Here is a 24,977-nt window from a genome sequence, read left to right as displayed (position 1 = left end):
GAATCACATATCGATCTCTTATTCTTGTAACTTTTCTATCTAAACAAAACCCCTCAACCAACAAGAAAAAGCCTCTATACATACATATATTTTTTTCATTCATTCAGTCTCTTTATCATATGTAGAAGGCATGTCTTTCAACTCGTGCTTGTAGATTTTGGAGGTGTTCTTGGAGCTAATCCAACTGCCTCAGAGCTTTTCATTAACCAGAGCCGCTTGCATGATTCCACAAACATTCTGTTCAAAGACAAAAAAGAAAGGATTGATGTTAAGTAAATATGCACGATCTAGTAAAACAAAGAAAAATTTAAATCCCCAGGCATATATATTTGGCCGAAAATTTTCTCATACAACATGTTGTCATATTATGAATAAGAATCAAACCATTAATGTTTGAGTGTGAGGTCTTAGTTCACAGAAAAAAGAGAGAGTGACAAAGGATAGGGGGAAAATAAGAGAAACGGAGAGAGAATAGATAAGGAATTTGGCGGAGAGAAAGAAGAAGAAGAAGAAAGAAAGAAAGAGAGAAGGGAAGGAAATACAATATATATATATATATTATAATTTTGGATTGATTTGACGATTATATCCCTGGATTTAACAGTTTTTAAACAAAGGGACTATTTAAGAGCACCCATATTAACGTTAGGGACCATGAGTGATACAAAAAAACTTTAAGGATGCAATCTAATAATTTTGTAAACGTCAGGGACGTTTTATGATAAAAAGCCCAATTATTATGTAAGGTAGACATATGTAAGACACGTAAGTCCAATATGTGTTTTGTGTTTAGTAGTCAGTTAAACACATATATTGTATACGTTAGGCGATGTAATAAGTGTGGAATCTAATGTCAGATAATGAATCCTATGATACGATTTGTTATATTAACATGCGATATCATTGTTACTATATATAAGGGCGGCCCTGGCATGATGCAAGTGGCGCCACTACACAGAGCCCTCTATATTTTAGGGCCCCAAATTTTTTTTACTTTATATTAATATTATACAAACTTTATATATACTCAAGCGTACAACACATTGACACAAAAGTGTATTTGATGGAGATGGTTTCTAGTGCATATCCCTTAGTACAAGGCCCATGTTTTTGTCTTAGTGATGTTATTTTGTTCGTAAAAAATAAAGGGGAAAGATCCAACTAAACTAACAACAGTATATATCACATCCATATGATTTCTCCTTTAAAAAAAAAAAGTACTTTCTTCCACTCAAAACAAAAATTCATGCCTTCTTTTTTTTCTTGAACTCTTATTTTTTTACCAAATATTTATGAATATGATTTGTGATTGTTATTACATGCTAATTGATGATGAAATTTAGTTATAAAAAAATTGTTTTATGACATTAAGTAATGGCAATTTTATTTTTTTAGTATTTTCATATTAGATTATGTAAAGGCTCCAGTTAAAATTTCGCACAGAACCCTCAAAATCTCAAAACCAACTTTAACTGTATACGTTAAATACATGTAATACGCGTGAAATGTATCCAGCCAAACAACAATAAATTATGACTTTCGACTTCGTATTTGATGCTGAGCTCTAACTCTTTTTCACTGATGTGCACCCAAACTCTGCGGTTAACAAAAAGGAATTGAATTTTCAATTAAATCAGTTTTAGGAAACCCCTCAATACAAGCCCGCATTTTTAGAAACCCTCAGTTTTGATGTCAATTTGTGCTATCATAGAGAGGTGAAGAGTCAAATATTCAATAATTAACACCAAGGCTTCGTGGATTGGGAATTTGGGATTATTTTTTTTTTGTAAATGGGCTTTTCGATTTGGTTTGAGGTTTCAAACCATTCGGATTCTGGATCGGTTTTTGTCCTAATGCAATTCTGGTTTGACATGCTTTAAGATTAAATACTAAAAGAAAAAACAATTGTGTTGTATTTTTGTTAGGTGTAATGTAATTAGCTCACAGAAGAAAAAAAAAATCTAATAAATAAAGCAAACAAAGAATTTCAACTTCAAATTTAGACGTTTAATGTTAACTTTAGATTTAATTATATGCCAAAAACTATTTAGTTTAACGACATTTAGTCTTCACTTTGTTCGAGTCAGTAGAGTTTTAAGAAGTGTGAAGGCGGTGGCTAACACAAATCCAGAACAATTGACAACAATTTGGTTTCAATACTTGAGTTATTTGCTTTGATGTCAATTTTCGCCATCACTTTGGAAGAGAGTGAAGAGTCAAATTATTGAAAACCAAGGCTTCATTGCTGTATGTTGATGATTAAAACAGTTTCTTCTAGTTTTCAGACCCTGCTAGCTGCATCTCCAAATCACATTGATACGCATGGTTTCAATAAATAATTACCCCATGTTTTTTTTATCAGAAAAGATACTTCTAATTACCCCATGTTAACATATGGATTCTTAAACAAAAAGATGAAGGACAATTCAGACAAAAGTTTATGGAAAATAGAATTGCTGATTTCCTCTTTCATTAAACTACTATTAGCTGTCAAGAGAGAGAGATACAAATCAAGCAATCTCAATTCAATTTCTAGTTTTACCTACAAAACCTTGGAAGTTCTATACAAGATACAAACAATGGACTTTGGAGTAGTGCTGGAAAGGTAGAAGTTATTGCTGAGGATTTTCAACAACACCCTCATCTGGTTTCTCTTCAAGACGTTGCTTTTTGGTGCATGCTGGTGGCTCAGATTCACTGCTATCAGTAGCTTTATGCTTCAATGATTGAGGTGATGATGAGTCAGACTCAGCAGGTTGCGTCGGCGATACACCAGCTGATGATGAAGGTTGTTGTTCAGGCTCTTGGATGGAATTAGTCGTCAGCGATGACAAGGCTTGTGGAGAAAGTAAGGCGCTGCCAGCTTTCTGTTGCTCCTCCAAGATCTTCTGCAAGTACTTTGCATGATCTTCTATGCGTAGCTGAAGGGCCCTTTGAACCTATGCATGGATATAGAATAGAACCATAAAAGATTGAAACCAAAAGTTGTTAATGGGGCTCAAAACCTGAATTACCATGAAACAGAAAATGCAGCCAAAAGCAAAAAGAAGGAAGATACAAAAACAAACAATCTCACCTCAAGCTGCTCATGCAGTTGCTTCTGAACTTCCATTTGCATGCGCAGAGCCTCGGTGATTTGAATGCTCCTAAGACAAGAAAGATAACGGTTCACAAAACAAAACAACAGTAAACAGCATTTATTGACAACGATGAAATATATCAAAAGAAATATTCACCCTTTTCTTCTTCCGTCACTTTCGCTGCTGCTTGAAGCTGCTTTCTTTTCTTCAGAACTAGAGGCCGCCTTATCTAAAGAGAGAAAGGGAAAAGTGCAAGTCAACAATTTGTCAGACCATTCAACTACCATAGTCCATAATACTAAAGCACATCTAATCTTCTATCCATCATGTCAAACAAGCTGCAAAAAGATGATAGTGGGATGACCATAAGCATGTTTCTAATTTCATCATCTCTTCCTTACCTTCTCTTTTCTCTGGCATATACTTGGCAAGTCGGTATTTCTGCAGATGCCATGAAAATAACAATATGTAGTCAAATAGCTTGAAGTAACACAAGATTTAGTCTCAAATCACCAAATAAATTAAAGATGAATACCTGTAAGTGGCTTTTCACATGATAAATGGTTAAGCCCTCAACATTCATGACCTTTAATACACCTTTTGGAGTAGCCTCTACAATTCAAAGTAAACTGATGAGCGTTTTATAAAAAAATTTACTAATGTTGGCATCTTTCCTAATGGTTCACTTGATTAACTGAGAAATTTGTGAATTGATAAATAGACTAACTTATAGAACTAGGACTCTGACTGAAAGGGGACTAAACCCCATTACAATAGAACAGAGGTTGTTGTATTTACTTTCAGCACCATCAAGCTTGTTAACAGCCTCTACAAAACGCTCATGGAGCTCAGGTGTCCATCGCATTCGTGGTCTATGTGCAGGCGAAGGTCCAGGAGAGGGGTGACTTGAAAGAGCATCAACAGGTAGTGTTGTCAAGCGACAACTCTTACTATATGTCAATCCTATGGCCGGTTTTGGTGAGGCTTGAGGAATTTCATATATTTCCTGTACAAACAACATATTCAAACGCAAAGTACTAGTAAGTATATGACAAGCAACATATCCCCAAGAAATTCGAAATTGGCTAAAAAAGAAATCATTTGTAATTGCTTCATTCTTCTAAGGATTGTATTGATATGCAAAGTGAGAGCAAACAAATTATTTTTTGGAAGGCCAAACATTTGGTTCTCACACCACTCTGGATTTTATAACATAATATGTCAAAGCTTACACTTTATGTGGTTGAAAATACAAACCAGTAATATCTTGAATTCTTTTTTTATGCAAATCACATTTGATCAAAATGTAACTAAAGATGACCACATTGTACTTACGTCAAGCCCGGGATTTTCTCCATTGTCCGTGATAGCCATGTCAAGTTGATCTGACAAAAACTGTAACTCTAATTGCTCTGTAAGTGCTAGAGTGTCACTTCCACAACTAATACCATGAAAGCTACCATGAGAGCCATCTCCATGCAAATTAAGAAAGTCTTTCATGAGATCCTCTGATTGTTCGTCATCATATTGATTGCTCATATTGTCACTTAAGAGAAATGGCGATTTGGAATCAACAGCAGAAATGGACTGGCTGTATGTTGGAGGATGTGGAAGAAATGGCAAATTTCCAAGCTGCCGAGAGGTTTCAGAACTCGATGAAGATGACTGATACAAACTGGTACAGAAAACAGAAGACCGCGAAAATGTGTTCTGGGAATGTTGAACACTAGATCCTCGAATATTTGTAGGAGAACCAAGAGATTCTGCCCGTATGAAAGGTGACAGGCGTGCAGATGAGCATTCACTGGCCGCTAAACTCCTGCCTTCTGATTTACTACCCAAAAAATCATGCATCTGGGATTTGGGAGTACAATATGATTGTGTCACTTCTTTGGTAGTCTCACTTTGAGGTACAGAGATTATATCATGGCGACTCATTATTGTAGATGGAAGCCCAACCTTCATCAATCTATCAAGTAGATGGTGCAATATACCACAATTTGGTAGCGGACTTGTACGGGTTGAAATCTATATATCTAGACTGAGATAGAATGAATTAGAATCAAAGCTTCAAATGAGTGAAATCCATATATGGTTGCATAACAACGAAGACCAGACAAGCAAAGTTTGAGTTTCATTTAAGTTCAAATTCCACCCAAGGAATCAGCAGAACCAAGAAGCTACATTTCAACTACAAAAGTTTTCTTCAACACAACCTACAGGCTAATATTTCCCACACCATATGCTTATTTCACTAATGACAGACCCCGAACCAATAATTCGGTTACATTTAAATCGAGGGAGAAATTAGACCACCAACTTAGAGGCCAAAGGAACTAACTCAAATCTAACCCACCAGTAAGTTGTGTAAGGACACACATTGAGCATGGTCTTCTCAGGTGAAAGACCATCTTCTAAGGTAGAAGATCTGCAGAAAAGACCACCAAAACAGGTGATCAGCATTGTGGCATCTAATAGCAATTTGAAAAAATATATATAACCAAATAGAATCAATCCAGTCACTGATTGACACGCTAACCAAGTAAAAGCAGAAAACCATTCATGAATACTTCACAATCATCTGATAGGTAATGTACATAGCATAGAGTAGATGACTAACTGTAAATGGATCACCACAAAAGTGAGTCAAAATTATCCTAAAAGGCTACTTAGACACTCCCATTTACATTGTTCTACAACTCAATAGTTTTTTAAAAGAATATTCCCCCATTTATACTCACAATTTAAACATATCAGACTATTTGTGCCACAACTTCATTTTTTGCTAAATGCCCCCCATATGATTCTTAAGGTCACAAAACTTTCAAGCCAAAAAAGTTTTAATTCTTTTTTCCTTCTTGGGTCGTCAAGATTTTCTGCCTTTTCCTAATGAGAAGAAGCATTCCGCCGTAACTTGAACCCTTCTATTGTTCAATCCTTATATGCAGGATTTAATCACAAATTTTGGGTGCAATACCAAAAGACATTACCGATAAACCAGCTCACTTTATACAACAAACATTAGATTTTAACAGTTCACACTTATACCTTTATCAAAACGAGACATACAGACAAAATTTAATTGCTACAAAAATCACATTGACCATAAACACAAAAGTTTCGCATTCATTAGTCAAAAAAAGGTTTGCAACTTTATTTCTTCAATAAATAAATTTTAAAAAACAATGGTATAGGGTTCAACAATTACTCGGTCAGAATTTTTCCAACCTTCACCTAAGAGTCAAAGAACGTTTAAACAGCACATGGAACCCTTTAGTCACTTGAACAAGGTTAAAAAAACAGTCAAACAGAATAAAGCCCTTTTACCTAAACCAATAGGACGATTCACACAGCAATCATATCTTTCCAAAATAGGCAAGTCTTCAATCTATTACTAATTTTGAAAATCACCTTCAAGATTAATTTGTGTATTAGAAGCTCTACACTCATAGCTTCATTGAGTTGTTGATGTGAACTGGTTTCTCATTTATTTTTAATTGAGATTCCATCAAAAAATTAAATTTTTTAAGAAAACTTGTTCAAATTCAAAGAAAGAAGAAGACTAGAGCATGGCAACAGCTGCTAGCAATTTGAAAATATTCCTTCATATTATAAATAATTGCACAAAAAACCATCTGATTCCCCACAGAGAAAGAAAAAAAAATCACTGATTTGGGAAAAAGCTACCAAATTGATAAAAGTGTGGTGACAATAACTGAAAAAAATCTAACTTGATAAATAAAACATATATAGAGATATAAATATACCGGAAAGAGAAAAAAGATGAAATCTTAGCTTAATCAAGAGAAAGAGAGAGAGAGAGAGAGAGAGAGAGAGAGAGAGAGAGAGATGAGATTTAGAAAAATACTGACCTGAGAAAGAGATCTTGTACTCTGAAAGAATTCTGAGACAGAATAAATGAAATGCTGACTCACAGAGACAGGTATAAATAAATATCTCACAAAGCAAACCCAACCAACAGAACGTTGTAGTAAAACAACGTTATAAGAACTAAAATCTTATAAAATCTTGGCTCATGGGCAATTGGGTTTGCAAAGGTTGAAGCTTTGTAGTTGGCGTCTTTGCTCTTTGCTCTTCGCTCTTTGGCTGCGCGCAAATGATTGAGTTTTGAGCATGTGAAGACAAGATGATGAAGAAGATGGTGTCTTTCTTCACGCGCTCTTTTGGTGGAGGTAAGTGCACGCGCCAATGGGAGGTGCCGAGGTGGGTAGAGCCTCTTCATTTGTCGGATGTGTCAAGTGGTGATTTGTGCCGCTAGCAATTTTGATGTCGTCACCTTTGGTTTATTCCATTTTTGTAATTATTACAGAAAGCACTAATAATCTTTAATTAGAGTACCATAATCATTTCTATGACGTATTACTTTTTTTTTTGCTTTGACAAATTTCTATGCGTATATAATCCTACTTTCCTATCTTATTGGCGCATGCGGACCCTACTTATCCATGTCATTGAATGTCAATTTCGTATCACATGTTATACGTGAATAAACGACTATCAATTGTTAATAAATACGATTAATCTTACGTGTATAAACAAAATTTTGGCATTGAATTCTCAAAAGTAAGGAACAGATTTGAATAAATAATAGGCATATGCATGTGATGATTTAAAACGCTCACTTGTGATTTGAAACATTTCTACTATTGGTGTATGAAAAATTAAATCTTATAATTTACAACGATCAAGCATTTTTTTTTAATTATAAATCATTTAGTGCTTATTTATTAAATTTGGTCAAATCAATATCACTAATATCTAAGAATTCATCCACCTGGCTAGTTAGTCCAAAAGGCATATACTTTGACTATACAGAAATGAACCATTTCTTGATTGTGGGGGGCTTAATCTACCATGTTGTTGGATAAGGAATACACCTCTACAAGCAAGTGAAGATTTTGGTTTGCTTGTATATCTTTATAAATTCATATACAATACTCTTTGTATAATACCTTATATTGTTCTTAAAGACATAACGTATTGAGAAAATCATCATTTAGAGCTCAAATTTTATGTTTCTCCTGTGTTGATTTTAAGTTTTAAATATCCCAAAATTTGATACTTAAAACATGAGATCAAAGCTCTAAATTTGAGTATCCAAAGCTAGCCATAGCCAGCTTACAAGAAAAAAAAAAAAAACTAGGGTTACATACACTTTAGTGTAACTTGTGAGAACAAGAAAAAAAATGATGGATTTATAAATTATAGTACTTTGTGTGTGTGTGTGATATTAAGGAACTAATTTCAGGTAGACCCTATAAAAATGTCACAATAGATCCTCTCAGCTAAGAAGGCAAATGTTAAAATAATGTGATTAAGAACTTGAAAAAACAGCAACTATGATTTAATTAAAGATAAGGAAAGTGGGCCTCTTAGGCATCTCAGATGAATTTTCTTGGTTCTTCAGCCCCCCATCCATGGTCTCTACCATTTCAATCATTCTCTCGTCACCTCATCCACCCACTAGGGTTTCACCCTTACAATTTGCAGCTGTCAATCAAAGGGTTATTTATTTTTATGCATTGTTTTTATACTTGACGTATGGTATAGGAATTTTGAGATAAAAGTATAGCTAGGCAGGCTAATAGATACCAAAATGATCACAACTTTGTGTTTCCATTTCCAAAATTGTTACTATAACTCCAATAATAATTTATTCCTAGCCTTAGCTACAACTTAGTTAAATAATACAAATACGTGGAGTACAATGCATAAAATAGACTCGACATGTTCTTTTTCTTCTTCTTCTTTTTGTGAGTATCTTGTTGCTAGTTTCTAATTAGTCATCTCCTAATTTTGTGTGTGTTAAAACTTATGATTTCATGGTGTCGTAACGTGTTTGGGGTTTAAGAACTTAGTATTTAAAATACATTGAGAGATACTTTAATTGAAATTATAAAATTCTATCGTCTTTTTATCAAAAATAAAAATGAAAATGCTAAAATGATGTATTTTTAGATTCTTATATTAGAAAATTAAATGATTCTAAAGGGACCTTTGGTTTTTTTGTAGCTTTACTAGAAAATGAATCAACATGTTCTAATACGGTTAAGAGTCTTCTAGATTACACCTCCACCACTTCAACAATTAATGGACCAAATCGCCAGTCTAAACCAAGTGCCAATATTTAAACAACAATCGGTACCTCTCTTTATCTAACACACAATTTTGCTTTTAAATAAAGAAAGAGACCAAGCGTAATCCTGTTTTATTACGACGTTATTTAATAGAGACGACACTCATACATGTTTTGGTGAATTTTAAATTTATTAAAAATATAGTGCATAATGTGGTATAGTAATATGATTCCCTTAACATATCCGTCGTTTTATAATGACAATGTGATATGATACTGGACTACAACCTATATTAACAAACGTACATAAATAATTTATACAACGTAACTGTATTTCAGTATGTAAATCAAATCACAAACAGAACACAGACAATTTTATGCGACTATCATAGTAATTGATGTTATATATATCCCAATCAACTCTCTGCAAAACTAGTGTTATAGTCAAAACCATTTATAGCATTCAAATAATTAACCCTAAAAACCACCAATAAAAACAAGTTGCTTGAATTGGTTCATTCAGATTCCACTATCTATAATTACTCTAACCAATTAGGCAAAAGTACATCATTTGACAGAATGCATGAATAGACTTTACATTTTGGATGTTGCAATTATTTTTAAATTTTTCTTTCCAACGTCACTGGTAGTCCCCACTGTGTGCAGTACTGAGTGGTACAGATTAGTCAAATATGATCTAACAACGTGGTTATCACACATATAAACCGAATATCAATTAAACTTTAGACTATATTCCCAATATTAAAGAACGGATGGTATTTTTCTTCAGTTTATTATAAAATATCTGAAATTTGAATCTCTTTTGGTTTGATATGACAATCGCATGAATGATGCTTGAAGCGAGAATAGCCCTTGATACGCATTATTGGTACACATGAAATTACTCAATGTTGTTTTGATATTCTCGTTGATCATGACTTCCATGGGGGCAAACTGTCCCACAAAATGTCTCAAAGAAGCTGAGGTAGGGTAGGCAATAAAGTGACTTGTGTGCTTCATCTTGTTTTCAAACAAAGTTCTCGTGTTGCATATCTTCTTTTTATAACAAAAATAAAAATAAAAATTTATAAATTCTTCACTGTATATGACGATGCGTTCAAAAAGAAAATCAATAGTACTTCGAGTTTTTCTTATGTCTTGTGAGTCCCTAACATTATTAGCATTAGACTGATGCGATGCCATGGATATATCAAACTTAAGAGCCACTACATCCGCAAGATTGGTGAGATATATAACAATGTTGTAAATAATTAGTTGTGGAGCCCACATGTTCCCTAGGCTTTGCCGATAAAAGGGTTCATCCCTTCATTATTCAATACACATAGAAATGAGAATAAGAAACTCAGTTTCTCTACTTTCTCTCTCTCTCTCTCAATTTCCTCTCCAAATTCTCCAGTTTTATAACACGTTATCAGCACGATTTCTCTACCTCCAAAATTCAGAGCCTCAACGCTCTCTCTCTCTTTCTCTGCCAAGCCTCAAACCTTAACAACCGACCTCTGCTTTGTTTCCCAGCATGTAGATCACAATAAAACAAGCAAGCAAGCAACCATGGGTTTGTAAATCACAGATCCAGATTTGTAAAACCAATCACTCTTCACTGGATACATAAAAGCGGTAACAAATTACCTACCCAACAGCGTCTCTCTCACACCGATCATCTTCCCCACCAACTGGCCTGAGCCTTAACATAAGAAAAATAAAAGAGCTCTCATTTCAGATCAGAATTATCAATCCAAAGCAGAGAAAAGGGCTACGGCAGATAAGTTCTCATACTTTTCTTTATCCTAATTGTTTATCACATTATTATATCTATAATATTATATAATCATAATAGAAGGCTAGCGGCAGGTTGAAGAAGTGAACCTAAGCTTCGAAGATGTCTGGCCATGGAAACAAAATATCAGACCAGTTTCCGGCAGGTATCGGCCGGCTACACCAGCTCACAGTCCTCAACTTCGCCGACCAACCTCTCCAGCCTCATGTACCTCGACCTCCGAAACAACAAAATCTCAGGGGAGCTGCCCCGAGACTTCGGCCTGAGTAGAAACACTCTTCTTCTTCTTCCTCCACCTACTCCTCCGAACACAACCACCACAACCATCACCAGAGCAACAGCAACAGCTCGAGACCACGACCATGGGTTCGGACCCCATAGCCAGCACCAGAGCAACAGCTCGAGCTCTGCCGCCGCCTCCGCCGAGGGTCATGTTTCAGAGCCTGACTGGTAAGCCTCTGCAGGGACTGACCATGATTGATCTGAACGACCTCGGGTGGCTCGTTTGACCAGAACTTGAAGGAGCTGGCTCAGAGAAATCCAGTCCCAGTCCCACCAACTCCAGCAGCTGTGCCTGCAGCTGGAGACCATGCCCTGAACCTGAACATGCAAGCAACAATGGAGAGACAAGCTTTCGGGCTTAGCAACATAGTGAAGAAGCAGCAGAGCTTCTAATGGCCTCATCTCTTGCCTCTGCCGCTGGGGTGTTTTCCGGCCAGAATCCCCACCAGGAACACGCCGTGGTTGCGGACGTAGTGGAGCGGCACCGGTGTGTTCTCCCTCACCGGGTTTGCTTTTGTTACTGTTGGTAGCAGTAAGTACGAAGGCTTCGCAGTTGCGGCAGCAGCAACAGCAGACGGAGGCTGAGGGCTGACGGAGAGTCTGGCCTTCCACCACTAGCTGTGCTTTGTGGTGTGGACGTGCAGTGGGTTTGCATTCTGAGGTGATGAGATGTTGAAGCAGAGAGATAGCAGCTGAAGCAAGAAGCAGCAAATTGGTATGAGGAGATGGCGGCTAGCCCCTCCCACTGACTCTGAAACTCGTCGTCTCTCTCTCCTAACAATAGGAGAGTGGAGTGAGCGTGGGGAGTGAGGCAGACCATCGGCTTCACCTGGGGCCCCGCCGGATTCTCCATCTACATAATCAACCAGCCTCATGTCCAAGTCATTTTCTTCATGGAAAAGGTTTTTGCAATGGCCGCCAGCCATGACAAGGCAACTTGGTCGTTGCTGTCTTTGGAGGCCTGCCAGAAAATCGAATAAATAAAAAAATAAAAAAAAAGAAAAAAAATAAAAAAAAAAGCAAGAGAGAGGCAGAAGATGAGAAGTAGTGGAAGAAGAAATTTGGTGCCGTCTGACTGGGTTAAAGAAATTGAGTGAGTGGGTGAGGTTGTAGTACAAACGTGGTGGGACTATTTGCGTCCCATGGATAAGCACAGATTGGCTGGCTTTTGAGGAAAATATTGTTAACAAATCTCACGCGGAGCTCCATAAAAGCACAGCAGCTCAGGCACACGAGATGCTGTCGGGTGGAAAGAAGAAAAGACAAGGAGAGGGTGAAAGAGAAAGCAACAGGCAAAAGTGGCCAACTTGATTTTTGCATTGTGGGCGGCATTATTGGTGCTGGGCAACTTGATTTTTGCATTGTGGGCGGCATTATTGGTGCTGGCCAACTTGCTTCAGGCATAAGTTTTGAAGTTTTCTTTAAAGCCCCATTGATTGTGCCGCTATCGAAATTACACATGCACACTAAATGATTGCCAGGCTTTACTGATTGACAGCCACCCACTTGGTCTCTTGGTTTTGGAATCTTAACGTGAACTTCGGTCGGGGTAAATATGACTTCTACTTTATAAATTGATTTAATATAATATCATACTATTTGATTGTGGTGTTGATATGAACCCACAAATAATTGCCTTTACTTTATCGCAAATTTACTTTCACTTAAAGCATGATGTGGAATTAACCCTCATACTTTATATTTCCTTTTATTTAAAGTATGGTGTGGGTTTATCGTCCATCCAATAATTTATTTACCAGCAATTTATTTTATGGATTAAATGTACTGTATGATGAGTTTTTACAGTATGCAGATCAGGACCAGAAGTTCCTTGATCCTCATCATACAATTATATCAGGACTTGAAAATCCTTGATGATGATATTAAAATGAGAGATGGCAGTCTCTCCGGTACTATATTTGTAAACATGTGATCGGACTTAAGGGTCCTTGATCCCTGACATGTAAATAAGGACCTAGAGTTCCTTAATGATGTAACAGTACCGTATTGGTTCATAGTGCCGTACACATGGATGATAACTATACTGGCAAATGTACTGTACACATGAATAGTGCCGTATACATGAATAGTGATGTATGCATAAATATTTACCATTTTGGGTAAACTATCACTATTCAAAAAGGGAACCTGCAGTTCCTTAAACTCATGGATGAGCAATTAAATGAGATGCCAGAAGTTCCTCATGATATGGACAATTATGTCAGGGCTTGAAGTCCAGAAATATGTACAGAAAATTGTAAATATGTCCATACCATTTGAACAGGGGCGAAAAAAATTCTGAGTTTGTGTTTAGCCCAGGCCAAAAGTTCCGGGTTCCCATACGTTGAAATATGAAATTTGGGAGAGTCGATGTGGTTATTTGAATCTATAAGGCACAAGGTTCCAAACCGTCATTTTGAAAAGACGTAAAAACCACAGGTGCAAGTTTAAGAATGTGCGCAATTATTATTACAGGAACATACAACTGATAGATTTTTCCACCTGCAATGAAGGTGCAGGTCCTGTAAAAATCTATAAAAATACATTATGTTCTGGAAGCCTCTGAAGGAAATTCCGAAACTTCACGCGGCCTCCATTAATGTTTGTCGGCACTTTCGGCGTTTTCAAGTATTATTTTCAAAGCCGATCTTGCTTTACGGATTTCACGAAGCTACTTTTTCAAAAGTAACCCGAGACTCTCGCAATTTTCCTATGGTTAATTTGAAATTCACCAGTTCTACCTATTCCTTTTATTTGTGTATAAATGTGTTACTAACGAAATTTTCTTTGCAGAAGATATCCAGTTTTCTCCATATCTAGTAAATGCGATATCTACTTGTTTTTCTTATCAGTGAGCACTTAATGTGCCCGAGAAGCAAGACTATCTCTGATCATCCATTCAGGAAGCGAGACTATCTCTGATCACGTTTCCCCCACATCAGGGAACTGTGAAGGCAACCTTATGCTCTAATCCCCGGAAGTTCTTCTAAACTAGAAGAAATGAGAGCTTGTAGTTTGCTCCCACCAGCTTCCTTCCCTGATTGCTTACCTTACCTTGCAATCAATATCACAATCTTTTTGCATTTTTTTTTCTCTTTTTATAACTCTCTGTTCATAAGAGATCTTATTTCTTTAGAATGAACATCTGAAGAAAGAATCCATGAAGTGATCCTAACTCTGAGGGTTATTTGTTTTTGATAGAGAAAAGAATTGTGACTTTTGCTTTTGCAGGATATAACAAGATCATCAAGTACTACATTTACTGGGCCGATACGAGCTTGAATGATACTTGAGAAAAGTTTCTCCCACCTAAGATGTAAGCAATACTTGTGTTGTTTTATGCTTATATACTTATTTGATATTTTATCTTGAAAGGTAACCAAATAGGGAGATAAGTCCGTTCCAAAAGAATGGCTTGTATGTATCCATGAATTATTAACGCAAATTTTACAGATTGTAAGTTGGATACATTGATAATACACTGCACAGATTAAAGTCCCATAAGAACAGAATATGGGTATAGCAGTGATCAATATGATGCACGCCTGTTGCGTAGCAAATGATGTGGATTGAAGTCCCGAAAGGACAATCCTTTGACATGTCAATATTGATATTATGCACGCCTAATGCGTAGCAAATTATATGGGTTAAAGTCCCGTAATATGGGTTAAAGTCCCAGAAATTAATTGACATGTATGTATTAATCTGTGGCATGCCTGCAGCATGACAGATATATGGGTTCTAAATGTTCCAACTCCCTAAATGGAGATTATCCACGCCCTACTACTAAATAACGCTCCAATGGAGGTTATAATCCACATTCTCACATAATAAAAGCCCCATGAAGTGGCTTGGGTACCCAAAAGCAAAGAAATGCTTATAAATGATGCATGCGCATGCAAACGAGAATGGTGGGATCATGAATTGATGAATGACAATTTTTGGTTTTAGAGTAGCTACTCAAATCATCAATGGGCTGTGTTGATTGGAACCACGTTCAATTATTAAATGTCGACAATATCATTGGCCAAAATGGAAAGAGGTAATTCCATTATAGATGAGAATGAACGTGAAAGAACAAACCCACAGTACGAACCCCAACACATGTTAATACTGAGATTTATACTTGGGTGTTCGGAATAAAAGGGAATATACCTACTTTGTATGACACACTGTTTTCTGGCAGAAACAAGGAATGTTGGGTTTTTCTCCATATTTACAGATTCAATTGTGCCCCCCCTTATTACACAATTATGGAGACCAACATATTATCTTTAAGGGTTATTAAATGCACAGAGCATATCGCCAGAAGCGATTCCCTAAAGATGTATAAATAGCTGGGTTAAAGCTATATAATGTGTCATAAAGTTTAATCCCTTTAAACAAAATCCTTGAAAGGATTGAAATTGCATGAAGCAAGTCCCTAAAGGACATGTGCTTGAAGCACAAAGTTTGTACTCAATATTAATATGCATAAATTACCTCAGTGAGTACATTGATTATAATGTGTTTGCAACACATTAAAACTTCTGCAGAATTCACGAAATATTTGTCTCGACTTAAGGATTGAGCATTATGCCAACGAGATTCTTGCTTATACTCAGAGAGTCTTATCCGTTGGTCCTTCAATGTTTTTCCGGAAGTATACTAGACCAGATAGAGCTCAGCTCCACATTGTACTCTTTTTCCTTCATCCAGGTTTTTATCCCATTGGGTTTTTCCTGGTAAGGTTTTAACGAGGCAGTGTCGCTCAAGGGTTTAGGGTATACTATGAAAATTTTTATGGTCGCATACTGGAAAAGCTAGTCATGAAATTTTTTCAGGGGGAGATATTCACAAAAGGGAGCGTGGTTTTAATAAAGACCTCCATACACTGTACTCTTTTTCCTTCATCCAGGTTTTTTTTATCCCACTGGGTTTTTCCTGGTAAGGTTTTAACGTGGCAGTGTCGCTCAAGATTGACTCACAGAAGCAGTGTCAACTACAATATTCAGAAAGGTGATCAACAGCATGACTTAAAGATATTTTGCCAAGCATCAGGGGGAGCGTGCTATCAATACAGATCTTCAAACACTGTACTCTTTTTCCTTCGTCCAGGTTTTTATCCCATTGGGTTTTTCCTGGCAAGGTTTTAACGAGGCAGTGTCGCACGCGCGTCAATATACACAGAATTTTATGTTACACATGATTATGTACTCTTTTTCCCTTTGACCAGTTTTTGTCCCACTGGGTTTTTACTGGCAAGGTTTTTAACGAGGCATATTCCATATCATTTGTGGTCTCCAAGGGGGAGTGTTGTAAATAATTAGTTGTGGAGCCCACATGTTCCCTAGGCTTTGCCGATAAAAGGGTTCATCCCTTCATTATTCAATACACATAGAAATGAGAATAAGAAACTCAGTTTCTCTACTTTCTCTCTCTCTCTCTCAATTTCCTCTCCAAATTCTCCAGTTTTATAACAAACAAGATTTTTTGATAGTGAAGGAACAAAAGGTTTGAAGGGGATGAGGAAGTTCGTTTAGAATAGTGTTGCCTCATGGAGGTTGGAAATGGCCATTGGACCAGCAAAGTCATTGTCTCCTAACTTTTGCTCTGGATGTATGGTCACTTGTGATGAAGGGTCGCAATCTAAAACCTTCTGGTACTGGTATGCATGCTTCCTGAGCCTACATTTAGGCAAATCAAATGTGCTTGGCCCCAGATGGGTCCAAAATTATTTACTGATTTAAGAAGCAAATGATTCTTTTTTATTGACAGCAACAATCCCAACCAAGACAGATTCCTACTAACCTATCAAATGCCCTTCTTTATTATTGATTTGTGCTCTCAGATTTGAGCATTGGAGGAAAGGAAGAAGAAGGCTGGGAAGTGTAACAGAAATTCAAAGCAAGATAGTGAGTGAGTTGTGATTTCTATCAGCTCAGAAGAGTTCAAAACCCAAGTAAACAATAATATTGTAGGCACATTTAATAACTTACACAAATTTTAGTTATCATAGTATATAGAATTTCGAAATTTATTTTGGTGTTTCTAGCATTCCACCAAGTTAGGGAATCATTACTTATAACACTTGTGGTAGAAAGCAGAGACCATTCATCAAAAGATTCAAATTGAAAGCCACTTGACGTTTTATGATATCCGTCATCTTATTACACATATGGAAAATGGAAGTACTACTTGGATTGGAGCTTCCTTTTACAATAAACAAATTCAACAGTGCCGTGAGTAAACTTTGGTTTCCATGTTCCACCAATGTAGTTGACGATCAAATGTTCATCTTGAACTTTAAACATGAGATTACGTGTCAAGAACATTTCAGCAAATGAGATTTTTTCGAGTGTTTAAAATTCATAATTTTTTTAAAATAATTAAATTTATATGTGAATTTTATTAACACAATAAATTAATATTTTAAAACTTGAATAAGGCAATTTACACTAAAAATGTTAAAAATAAAAGGCTTAAATGTCGAAATGGTCCCTGTGTTCTACCTTATCGGCCAATTTAGCCCCTGTGTTATTAATTTGGCCAATTTAGTCCCTGTGTTTGTATATGTTAACAAATTTGATCATTTATGTTAAAATTATGTTAAAATCTATAAATAAATAAAAATATTTAAAATTAATTTAAAAATCTGTAATTAATTATAAAGATTTAAACTCAAATAATAATAATGCTAAAATGATTAAAAGCCACACAACCTCAACCTCAAATGGTCTCGATTCCTGTAGGAAAAAAAGGGTTCTTAGTTGAATTGATGCCTACTCTTTTCTTGCTGCAATTTTTCTTCTCTCTTATGTTTAAGATTTTCTCATACTCTACCCTTCATCTCTCTCTCCTCTTCGATCCATTGGCCTGAATATCGTTGACTTTTGCTGCAGCGAGGATGATCAATTGGCGGTAGAGCCATCAAGGTTACGGTGACCGGCTATGAAGATCTTCGTGATTTGTCAGAGAGGAAGCCGAGAGAGAGAGAGAGAGAGAGAGAGAGAGAGAGAGAGAGTTGTTGTGGTTGGGTGGGGTTGGAATGGTGGTGAGGGTGGCTATGGTTTGGGGTTGGAGTGGTGGTGGTGAGGGTAGCTGGGTTTGGGAGGTGGTTGAGGTGTGTGCGCGAAATTGGGGAAGGTGAAATTTAAAAAAAAAAAAATTTCCATTTTCAGATTGAATTTAAAATTTTATAATCAATTACAGTTTTTATTTTAATTAATTTTAAATATTAAATATTTTATATTTTGAAGAGAATGGACCACATTGACTAACATATACAAACACAAGGACCAAATTGGCCAAATTGATAACACAGGGACTAAATTGGCCTATGAGATAAAACACAAGTACTATTTTAACATTTAAGCCAAAATAAAATGAAGGTACAGATTTCAAGGTGTAGCAAAATATATTATTAAAAATGCCTAACGTATGAAGTAATGTGAAAGACAAACGGTCATAAGAATGTAGTCCAAAAGTCAAAAGAGAGATAAAGAGATAGTTGGGTTAGAAGGAAGCGGGAAGCCGAGGAAGTCGTCAAACCCCACAACACCAGAAAATCAAACTATCGTTGATGAATGAAAGATTCATTCTTTAGTCAATTTTCATGTTAATTTTGTGTTTTGTTAATTACCCAAATCGTTTCTCTCTCAGAATCTCAGACAAAAATTTAAAACTTGAGGAAATCTTGAATTTTAGCTCATTCAGAGCAGAAAGTCACTTCCTCAAGATTCTGACTTTCATTACTTTCTCATTTCCCAATTGCCAATTCCCAATCCCAGCGACAACAGGGGGAAGATCTTTCTTTCTAAAATTGCAGGTTAGTTTTTCATAACAGCTGTTTTTTCATTTTCTTTTATTTAATCTTGTTCCATAACTTTGGGATTATTTGGATCCTTTATGTATACAGTATTTGGTGAATGGGCATCCATTTATTGACTTTACAGTTCTTTCTCAATACCCCATCTTGCAAAGTAATCAATTTTTTTTTTCAAAGAAAGAAAGAAAGAAAATCAGAAGGTAAGGGATAATCTACAGAGGAAAGTTAGAGTTGAGCTTCAGAAATTTGTTTAAGATGCATTTATGTAATAATTCCTCATATTTGGGATTCACAAACTTTAGTGTGTTGGAAAGAATAGAGTTTATGTGTTCCCAAATATTGGGGTTGGTAAGTACTAAGTAGTAATTTAAGTCAAAACCTTGTGCAATCGGAACATTGGAGTGTCTTACTTTATGCATTAATGTTAGCACATTGTCTTTGTGTCCTGCTTCAACATCACCAGCATGTCCCGTGTTTCTGTCTAGTCAGCTTAGTCTATTTAGTTCTGTTCACAATTTCTTTCTCTATGTAAATATTGTCCACACTGTCTCAATATGTGGCCTATGAATAAGTGACTGAGAAGATGTAAACTTTTTTGTAGACTTCATGGGAAACTATCCTTTCTGATATCATTGTATGGTACTAAGAATTCTGTGTAATTAGGTAAAATATTCTTGTCGTCTCAGACCTGTAGATGGGAGATGGAAGCCCGGAATACACTGTTGATGAGGCTCTTGTGGCCATGGGGTTTGGAAAGTTTCAAATTCTTGTGCTTGCTTATGCTGGCATGGGTTGGGTCTCAGAAGCAATGGAGATGATGCTACTCTCGTTTGTTGGACCAGCGGTTCAGTCTGCTTGGGGTCTTTCTTCTCAACAAGAAAGTTTCATAACCAGTGTGGTTTTTGCTGGAATGCTAGTTGGAGCGTACTCATGGGGCATAGTTTCTGATAAACACGGACGTAGGTGGGCCATTTTTTGTTTTCGTATTTTTCTTCTCTTTGGTTAATTCAAACAGTCTGAACCTTTATGGGATCCTGTCTAATATGTTGGGGCCAAAAAGGTGGCTACTAATATCATGTGTTTATCATTTTATTTGATTTAATTCAGGCTCTTCTCTTAATGTCAAGATGCCTTAGATGATTCTATAGACATGTTTCAATTGACTACATAAAGTCATTATGCAACATGGTTCGAAACTGTAATTTCAATAGCTGCGTGGTTGCTCATTATCAGACAACTTTTGATTATAAGAGAGAGAAATTTTGGATTCATCACATAGTGATGATTGAATATTTTTCTTTTTAATTTTCAATTTTTGTGTCGATTTTGGTCTCTGAATTTGGTATGATCTTTTGATTATGGTTATTTTCCCTAAATCCTCAATCTACTGAAAAAGAAAATGCTAATTTTTAGGCATGTGATATCCAGTTGAGCTATATTACTCGAACCATAACTTTAAATGACAGGGTTTTGTTCTGCTAGTACTGATCACTCCTGCTTGGATTTGTTATTTGTAGCATCTGCTTGCCATTTCTGATGTTCTAGTTTTTCTGTCCATGCACCTGCACATTGTAGTAACTGTAGTTTTCCTTTTCTATTCTTAATTGGATACGTATTTGATTTTTTATTCCTTTTATAGGGTTCACTGTGATCTTGAATGCACCCATTTTTCTGACTTAATGATTCTACTGGTTCTTTTTTTTTTGTCGGTACACTTCTATTCTTTCAGGAAAGGTTTCCTCATTACAGCCACAATTACTTCTGGAGCTGGTTTTCTGAGTGCTCTTTCGCCTAATTATACATCCTTGATCCTTCTTCGTTGTTTGGTCGGTGTTGGTTTGGGAGGTGGCCCTGTACTCTCATCCTGGTTTCTGGAGTTCATTCCTGCTCCTAACAGAGGCACCTGGATGGTTGTTTTTTCAGCTTTTTGGACTCTTGGAACAATTCTCGAGGCTTCACTTGCATGGGTATGCTTTTGAGTACTTTAGTTATATTCGTTTGTGTTTAAGCCAACTTTTCTAGATTTGATTTCCCGGATTTGTGTTTTTCTTATGTTTTGATCTTTCAATACTGGAATTAAAGGAACTTTGGCATCAATACTGTTACTAACTAGGCTTTAACAATTGTGTTAAGTAAATACAATGAACATAACAAACGTTAGTAGTAACTTCTATTGTCATTCCATAAATAGTGGATAATAAGCCAGTTGAACATTGGGTTAGCAGATTTCCTTTTCATTTCTTTGGGTGAATAGCTATTGTAAATATATCTAATTGCATAACAAGTTGACAAACAGATAGCTTTCCCTGTTTTGGGGCTGTAATGCCAATATGTAATAAGAATTTAAGATTGGTGCCTTCATATATTTATGTTGTGTTCTTTGCAGTTTGTCATGCCAACGCTGGGCTGGAGGTGGCTACTTGGACTGTCTTCACTCCCTTCATCGCTTCTCCTTGTATTCTATTGGTTAGCACCTGAATCACCCAGGTATTTATGCTTAAAAGGAAGAACAACTGAGGCAATCAATATTTTGGAGAGAGTAGCAAGACTGAATGGAACAAAACTCCCTTCTGGAAATCTTGTTTCTGATTTAAAAATTGAGTTATCTGAAAAGAGTACTCTATCAGAAGATGCACGTTTGATCTCACCAACAGAAAATGAAGATACATCATCTAAGGAGATGGATTCTTCTGATATGGGGGGCATCTCTTCACTGTCAATGCTTCTTTCCCCAAAATTAGTCAGATCTACCTTGCTCTTATGGGTAGTATTCTTTGGGAATGCTTTTTCATATTATGGCCTGGTGCTTCTGACCACTGAGTTGACCAATGGACATAGTAAATGTACGCCAGATACATTACGGTCAGACAAATTGCAGGATACTGGCTATAGAGATGTTTTCATCGCTAGTTTTGCAGGTAAATTTATCTAATTATTTCAGTGTTTGTAATTATGTAATTATTTATTTATGGAAAAAGTGTTATCCTATTGCTAGAAAATGGTTTAGTGACATTTAACTTTGTTTGAAATGAAGAGTTACCTGGGCTCCTCATATCTGCTGCCACGGTCGATAGACTGGGTCGTAAGCTTTCAATGTCAGCCATGTTCTTCTTGTGTTGCATTTTTCTACTCCCCTTAGTAATTCAACAGTCTCAGGGCTTGACCACTAGCCTTCTTTTTGGAGCTCGCATATGCATCACAGCAACCTTCACAATAGTCTATATATATGCCCCAGAGGTAAATTGTGAATGCATTTATCATTTTAAAAGGCAGTGGACATGAAAGTATTTTTCAAGTGTGCAAATCCATGCTTTTCTTCAATGCATGATTGCCTGAGATTTTTTGTTTTTTGGGTTTCTTTATCATACAATTTTTTATTTGAAGTTAGGCATCTTTAACTATCAGAAGCGTTTTTGAATAGAATGAGTTTTCTTTCTTCCATTTTATTATTATTTATAAATAGTACTAAAGCTGGTGCTTAACTAGTTGTAGTTCTGGAATTAGAGCCTGCCAACTAAACTCTCAATCCAACATGGGGATAAATAAATTTCTAGGTTTAGAAATACCCTTACATGAGATTTATGTTCAAAAGGCATGGTGCTGAAACCAAGTTCAAACATCACACAAATTGCAAAAAATGAATCTAAAATGATTATATGGCTTTGGTTGACATGAAAACACATCAAATGTGGAAGATATCTAGAGCTCGTTTTCCCATTTTTAATTGAATGTTAACTAGTTTAACTAAAATTTTCAGTTGTTATATTCTTTTATGGTGGAGACAATTATGGGAGTGCTTATTGCTAAGGGAAATGTACTTTGAATCTAAACCACCTGGGTTCCAATTTTCATATGTTGGTATATGCGTCGTGTGTGTGTCACTGTCAACTTCTTGCATATAACCTCTAATTTCTCCACCATATTTAAATAATCTACATAACTGCAGTGGTAAAGCAAAATGCACTCACTGCTTAGAATAAGAAAAAAACATGGTTGATCTAAGAAAAACCTTGCTTGTGGATTCGCATTCTCGGTCTTCTGTTTGTATGGATTTGTGTGCTTATCCAAGAAAATCAATTTGAACTAGTACCAAGTACTTAATCTCTAAATCTTTTGTTTGAACTGTAGATATACCCAACCTCAGTCCGAACAACCGGCGTCGGAGTTGCAAGTGCAATGGGAAGAATTGGTGGAATGATATGTCCTCTGGTGGCAGTAGGTTTGGTACATGGATGCCATCAGACAGCATCCATTCTGCTCTTTGAGATTGTAATTTTTCTTTCCGGGGTATGCGTTTTGCTCTTCCCATTTGAAACCAAGGGACGTGAATTGAGCGATACTGTATCATCTAACTCAAACAACCAAGGCCAGTAAATACATTTTTATGAATATCCCACATACAGTAGAGGGGGCTTTGCCCCCAGTCTTTATACACTGTCCATTTGATAAACATGAAGGACAACCAGAATTAGGAAGGGCTTCACTTGTTCATTATATCAAATGCAGCTTGTGAAAATTAAGCAGCTCAAGTAGTGTTTTATTATTTCCTTTGAACAAACTCTGTTCCTGAAGATCTTAAACTTATTTTAATGCATTTCTAAGTTAAAACTGAAAGGTAGAGTACAAGGATGTCAATTTTCATTAACTTTTGTGTTTCAGTTAGAATGCTGAAATGTTTTTTCAGTTACAGTTTGTTGGTTCTCATGAGACCAAAAAAGAAAAAACATTTTGTCAGACCCTTGAGGTCAAAATCAGAGAGCACCATTTGTGTCCTTGGTTGCATCAATGAGTGTTTGTCCAATATTTTTAACAAGGCATCAAATACTTTGTTACCTATGAGCTGGGATCAAATTGACATTCATTAGAGAATTGAGATTCTTTATATTTTTTATTTATGTAATACCATTACCAGCCATATTGAGGGATGGGAGAATCCAACTTAGAACTTTGGTGTAGAGGTAAATACTATTAAGAGAAGGGAAAGACAACATTTACAGGATATTACAAGAGGCTTGGAGAACTCCCTGCTTATTTGTGGCACATGGTTACACAGCTTTATGACATCTGCTGGGAGAATTGCTTTAGCACAGATCACGTGACCTGGTTAGCCAAGTTCTTCTCCATGTACACTCCAGGACAGCTCTCCATGTACTGCTACCACATCATAAGGACCACTTGGGAACTACCCGAACATTTAGAAGGTCTCACAAGCTTTTTTCTTTTTGTTTATAAACAAGTTGGGTGAACACACACAAAGAGGGAAAATAATGAAGTGAGGTTGCCTAGAAGTTCATGCTGTGTAAATTGAGTACTATAGAGATTCTTGGGACACACCTTTTCTCTCATGTTAACCCACATAGCACAATAAATTGAAAAAAATAGTTGTGTTAAGCGATTAACAGTGATGAATGAGCGTAGGTCAATCTTGTTAAACAAGTGCTAGTCCCAACAACTATATGCGCGTAGGGAATAGAACCCATGACCACTTACAAATAAGGCTCCATGTTAGACAATCATTAGCTCTAAAAAGTCTAAGTTGTTAGCGAATGAATCAACAATAAACATTCATCCTTGACGGGTTAAGACAATTCAGTTTGGTTCAAGTCATCAAAGATCTATATGAATTACAATATGAACCAAACCAAACTATCTTAATTGGCCGAGAATGTGTAAGGGCTTAAGCTTGGATAAAGTCACATTTTCCATCAAACATATGGATAGATAGGTCGCATGGGAAAATGTTTGACGGAAAATGTTTGATGGCTTAAGCTTGGATAAAGTCACATTTTCATGACCGCTATCAAACATATGGATGTGTGTTGTGGACCAAAAAATCTAAGGTTGGACCCAAATAAATTCTAGGCCCATTGCGATGCCTTATTAAGAAGCGACCCGATTTGAAACACGTGAAAG

At 36.3% G+C, this 24,977-nt stretch overlaps 2 protein-coding genes across 8 annotated transcripts; one reads left to right on the top strand and one right to left on the bottom strand.

Annotated features, from left to right (window-relative positions):
- On the bottom strand, window positions 2,426-7,198 carry LOC18781980 (myb family transcription factor PHL6). 6 transcript variants are annotated; one of them, XM_020560303.1, is made up of 9 exons: window positions 6,953-7,198; window positions 5,437-5,508; window positions 4,416-5,121; window positions 3,879-4,086; window positions 3,616-3,692; window positions 3,482-3,521; window positions 3,237-3,309; window positions 3,077-3,146; window positions 2,426-2,939 (listed from the first exon to the last, which is right to left on the bottom strand). In XM_020560303.1, the coding sequence occupies exons 3-9, from the start codon at window positions 5,043-5,045 to the stop codon at window positions 2,613-2,615; spliced, it is 1,425 nt and encodes a 474-aa protein (XP_020415892.1). In that variant the 5' UTR covers window positions 5,046-5,121; window positions 5,437-5,508; window positions 6,953-7,198; the 3' UTR covers window positions 2,426-2,612. The 6 variants fall into 6 exon arrangements, with proteins under 6 accessions (XP_020415892.1, XP_020415893.1, XP_020415890.1 ...); XM_020560304.1 differs by having other exon boundaries at window positions 4,416-5,116; XM_020560301.1 differs by having other exon boundaries at window positions 4,416-5,508.
- On the top strand, window positions 18,672-23,678 carry LOC18783805 (organic cation/carnitine transporter 7). Of its 2 annotated transcripts, none has more exons than XM_020560967.1 (6): window positions 18,672-19,064; window positions 19,728-20,027; window positions 20,794-21,031; window positions 21,451-21,982; window positions 22,099-22,301; window positions 23,193-23,678. In XM_020560967.1, the coding sequence occupies exons 2-6, from the start codon at window positions 19,759-19,761 to the stop codon at window positions 23,436-23,438; spliced, it is 1,488 nt and encodes a 495-aa protein (XP_020416556.1). In that variant the 5' UTR covers window positions 18,672-19,064; window positions 19,728-19,758; the 3' UTR covers window positions 23,439-23,678. The 2 variants fall into 2 exon arrangements, with proteins under 2 accessions (XP_020416556.1, XP_007215272.1); XM_007215210.2 differs by having other exon boundaries at window positions 18,701-19,064; window positions 19,751-20,027.

Source organism: Prunus persica, chromosome G3 (genome assembly GCF_000346465.2).
Source record: "Prunus persica cultivar Lovell chromosome G3, Prunus_persica_NCBIv2, whole genome shotgun sequence".
Lineage (NCBI taxonomy): Eukaryota > Viridiplantae > Streptophyta > Magnoliopsida > Rosales > Rosaceae > Prunus > Prunus persica.
The sequence above is the reverse complement of the archived record's forward strand: the minus strand, read 5'-3'. Positions and strand labels throughout refer to the sequence as shown.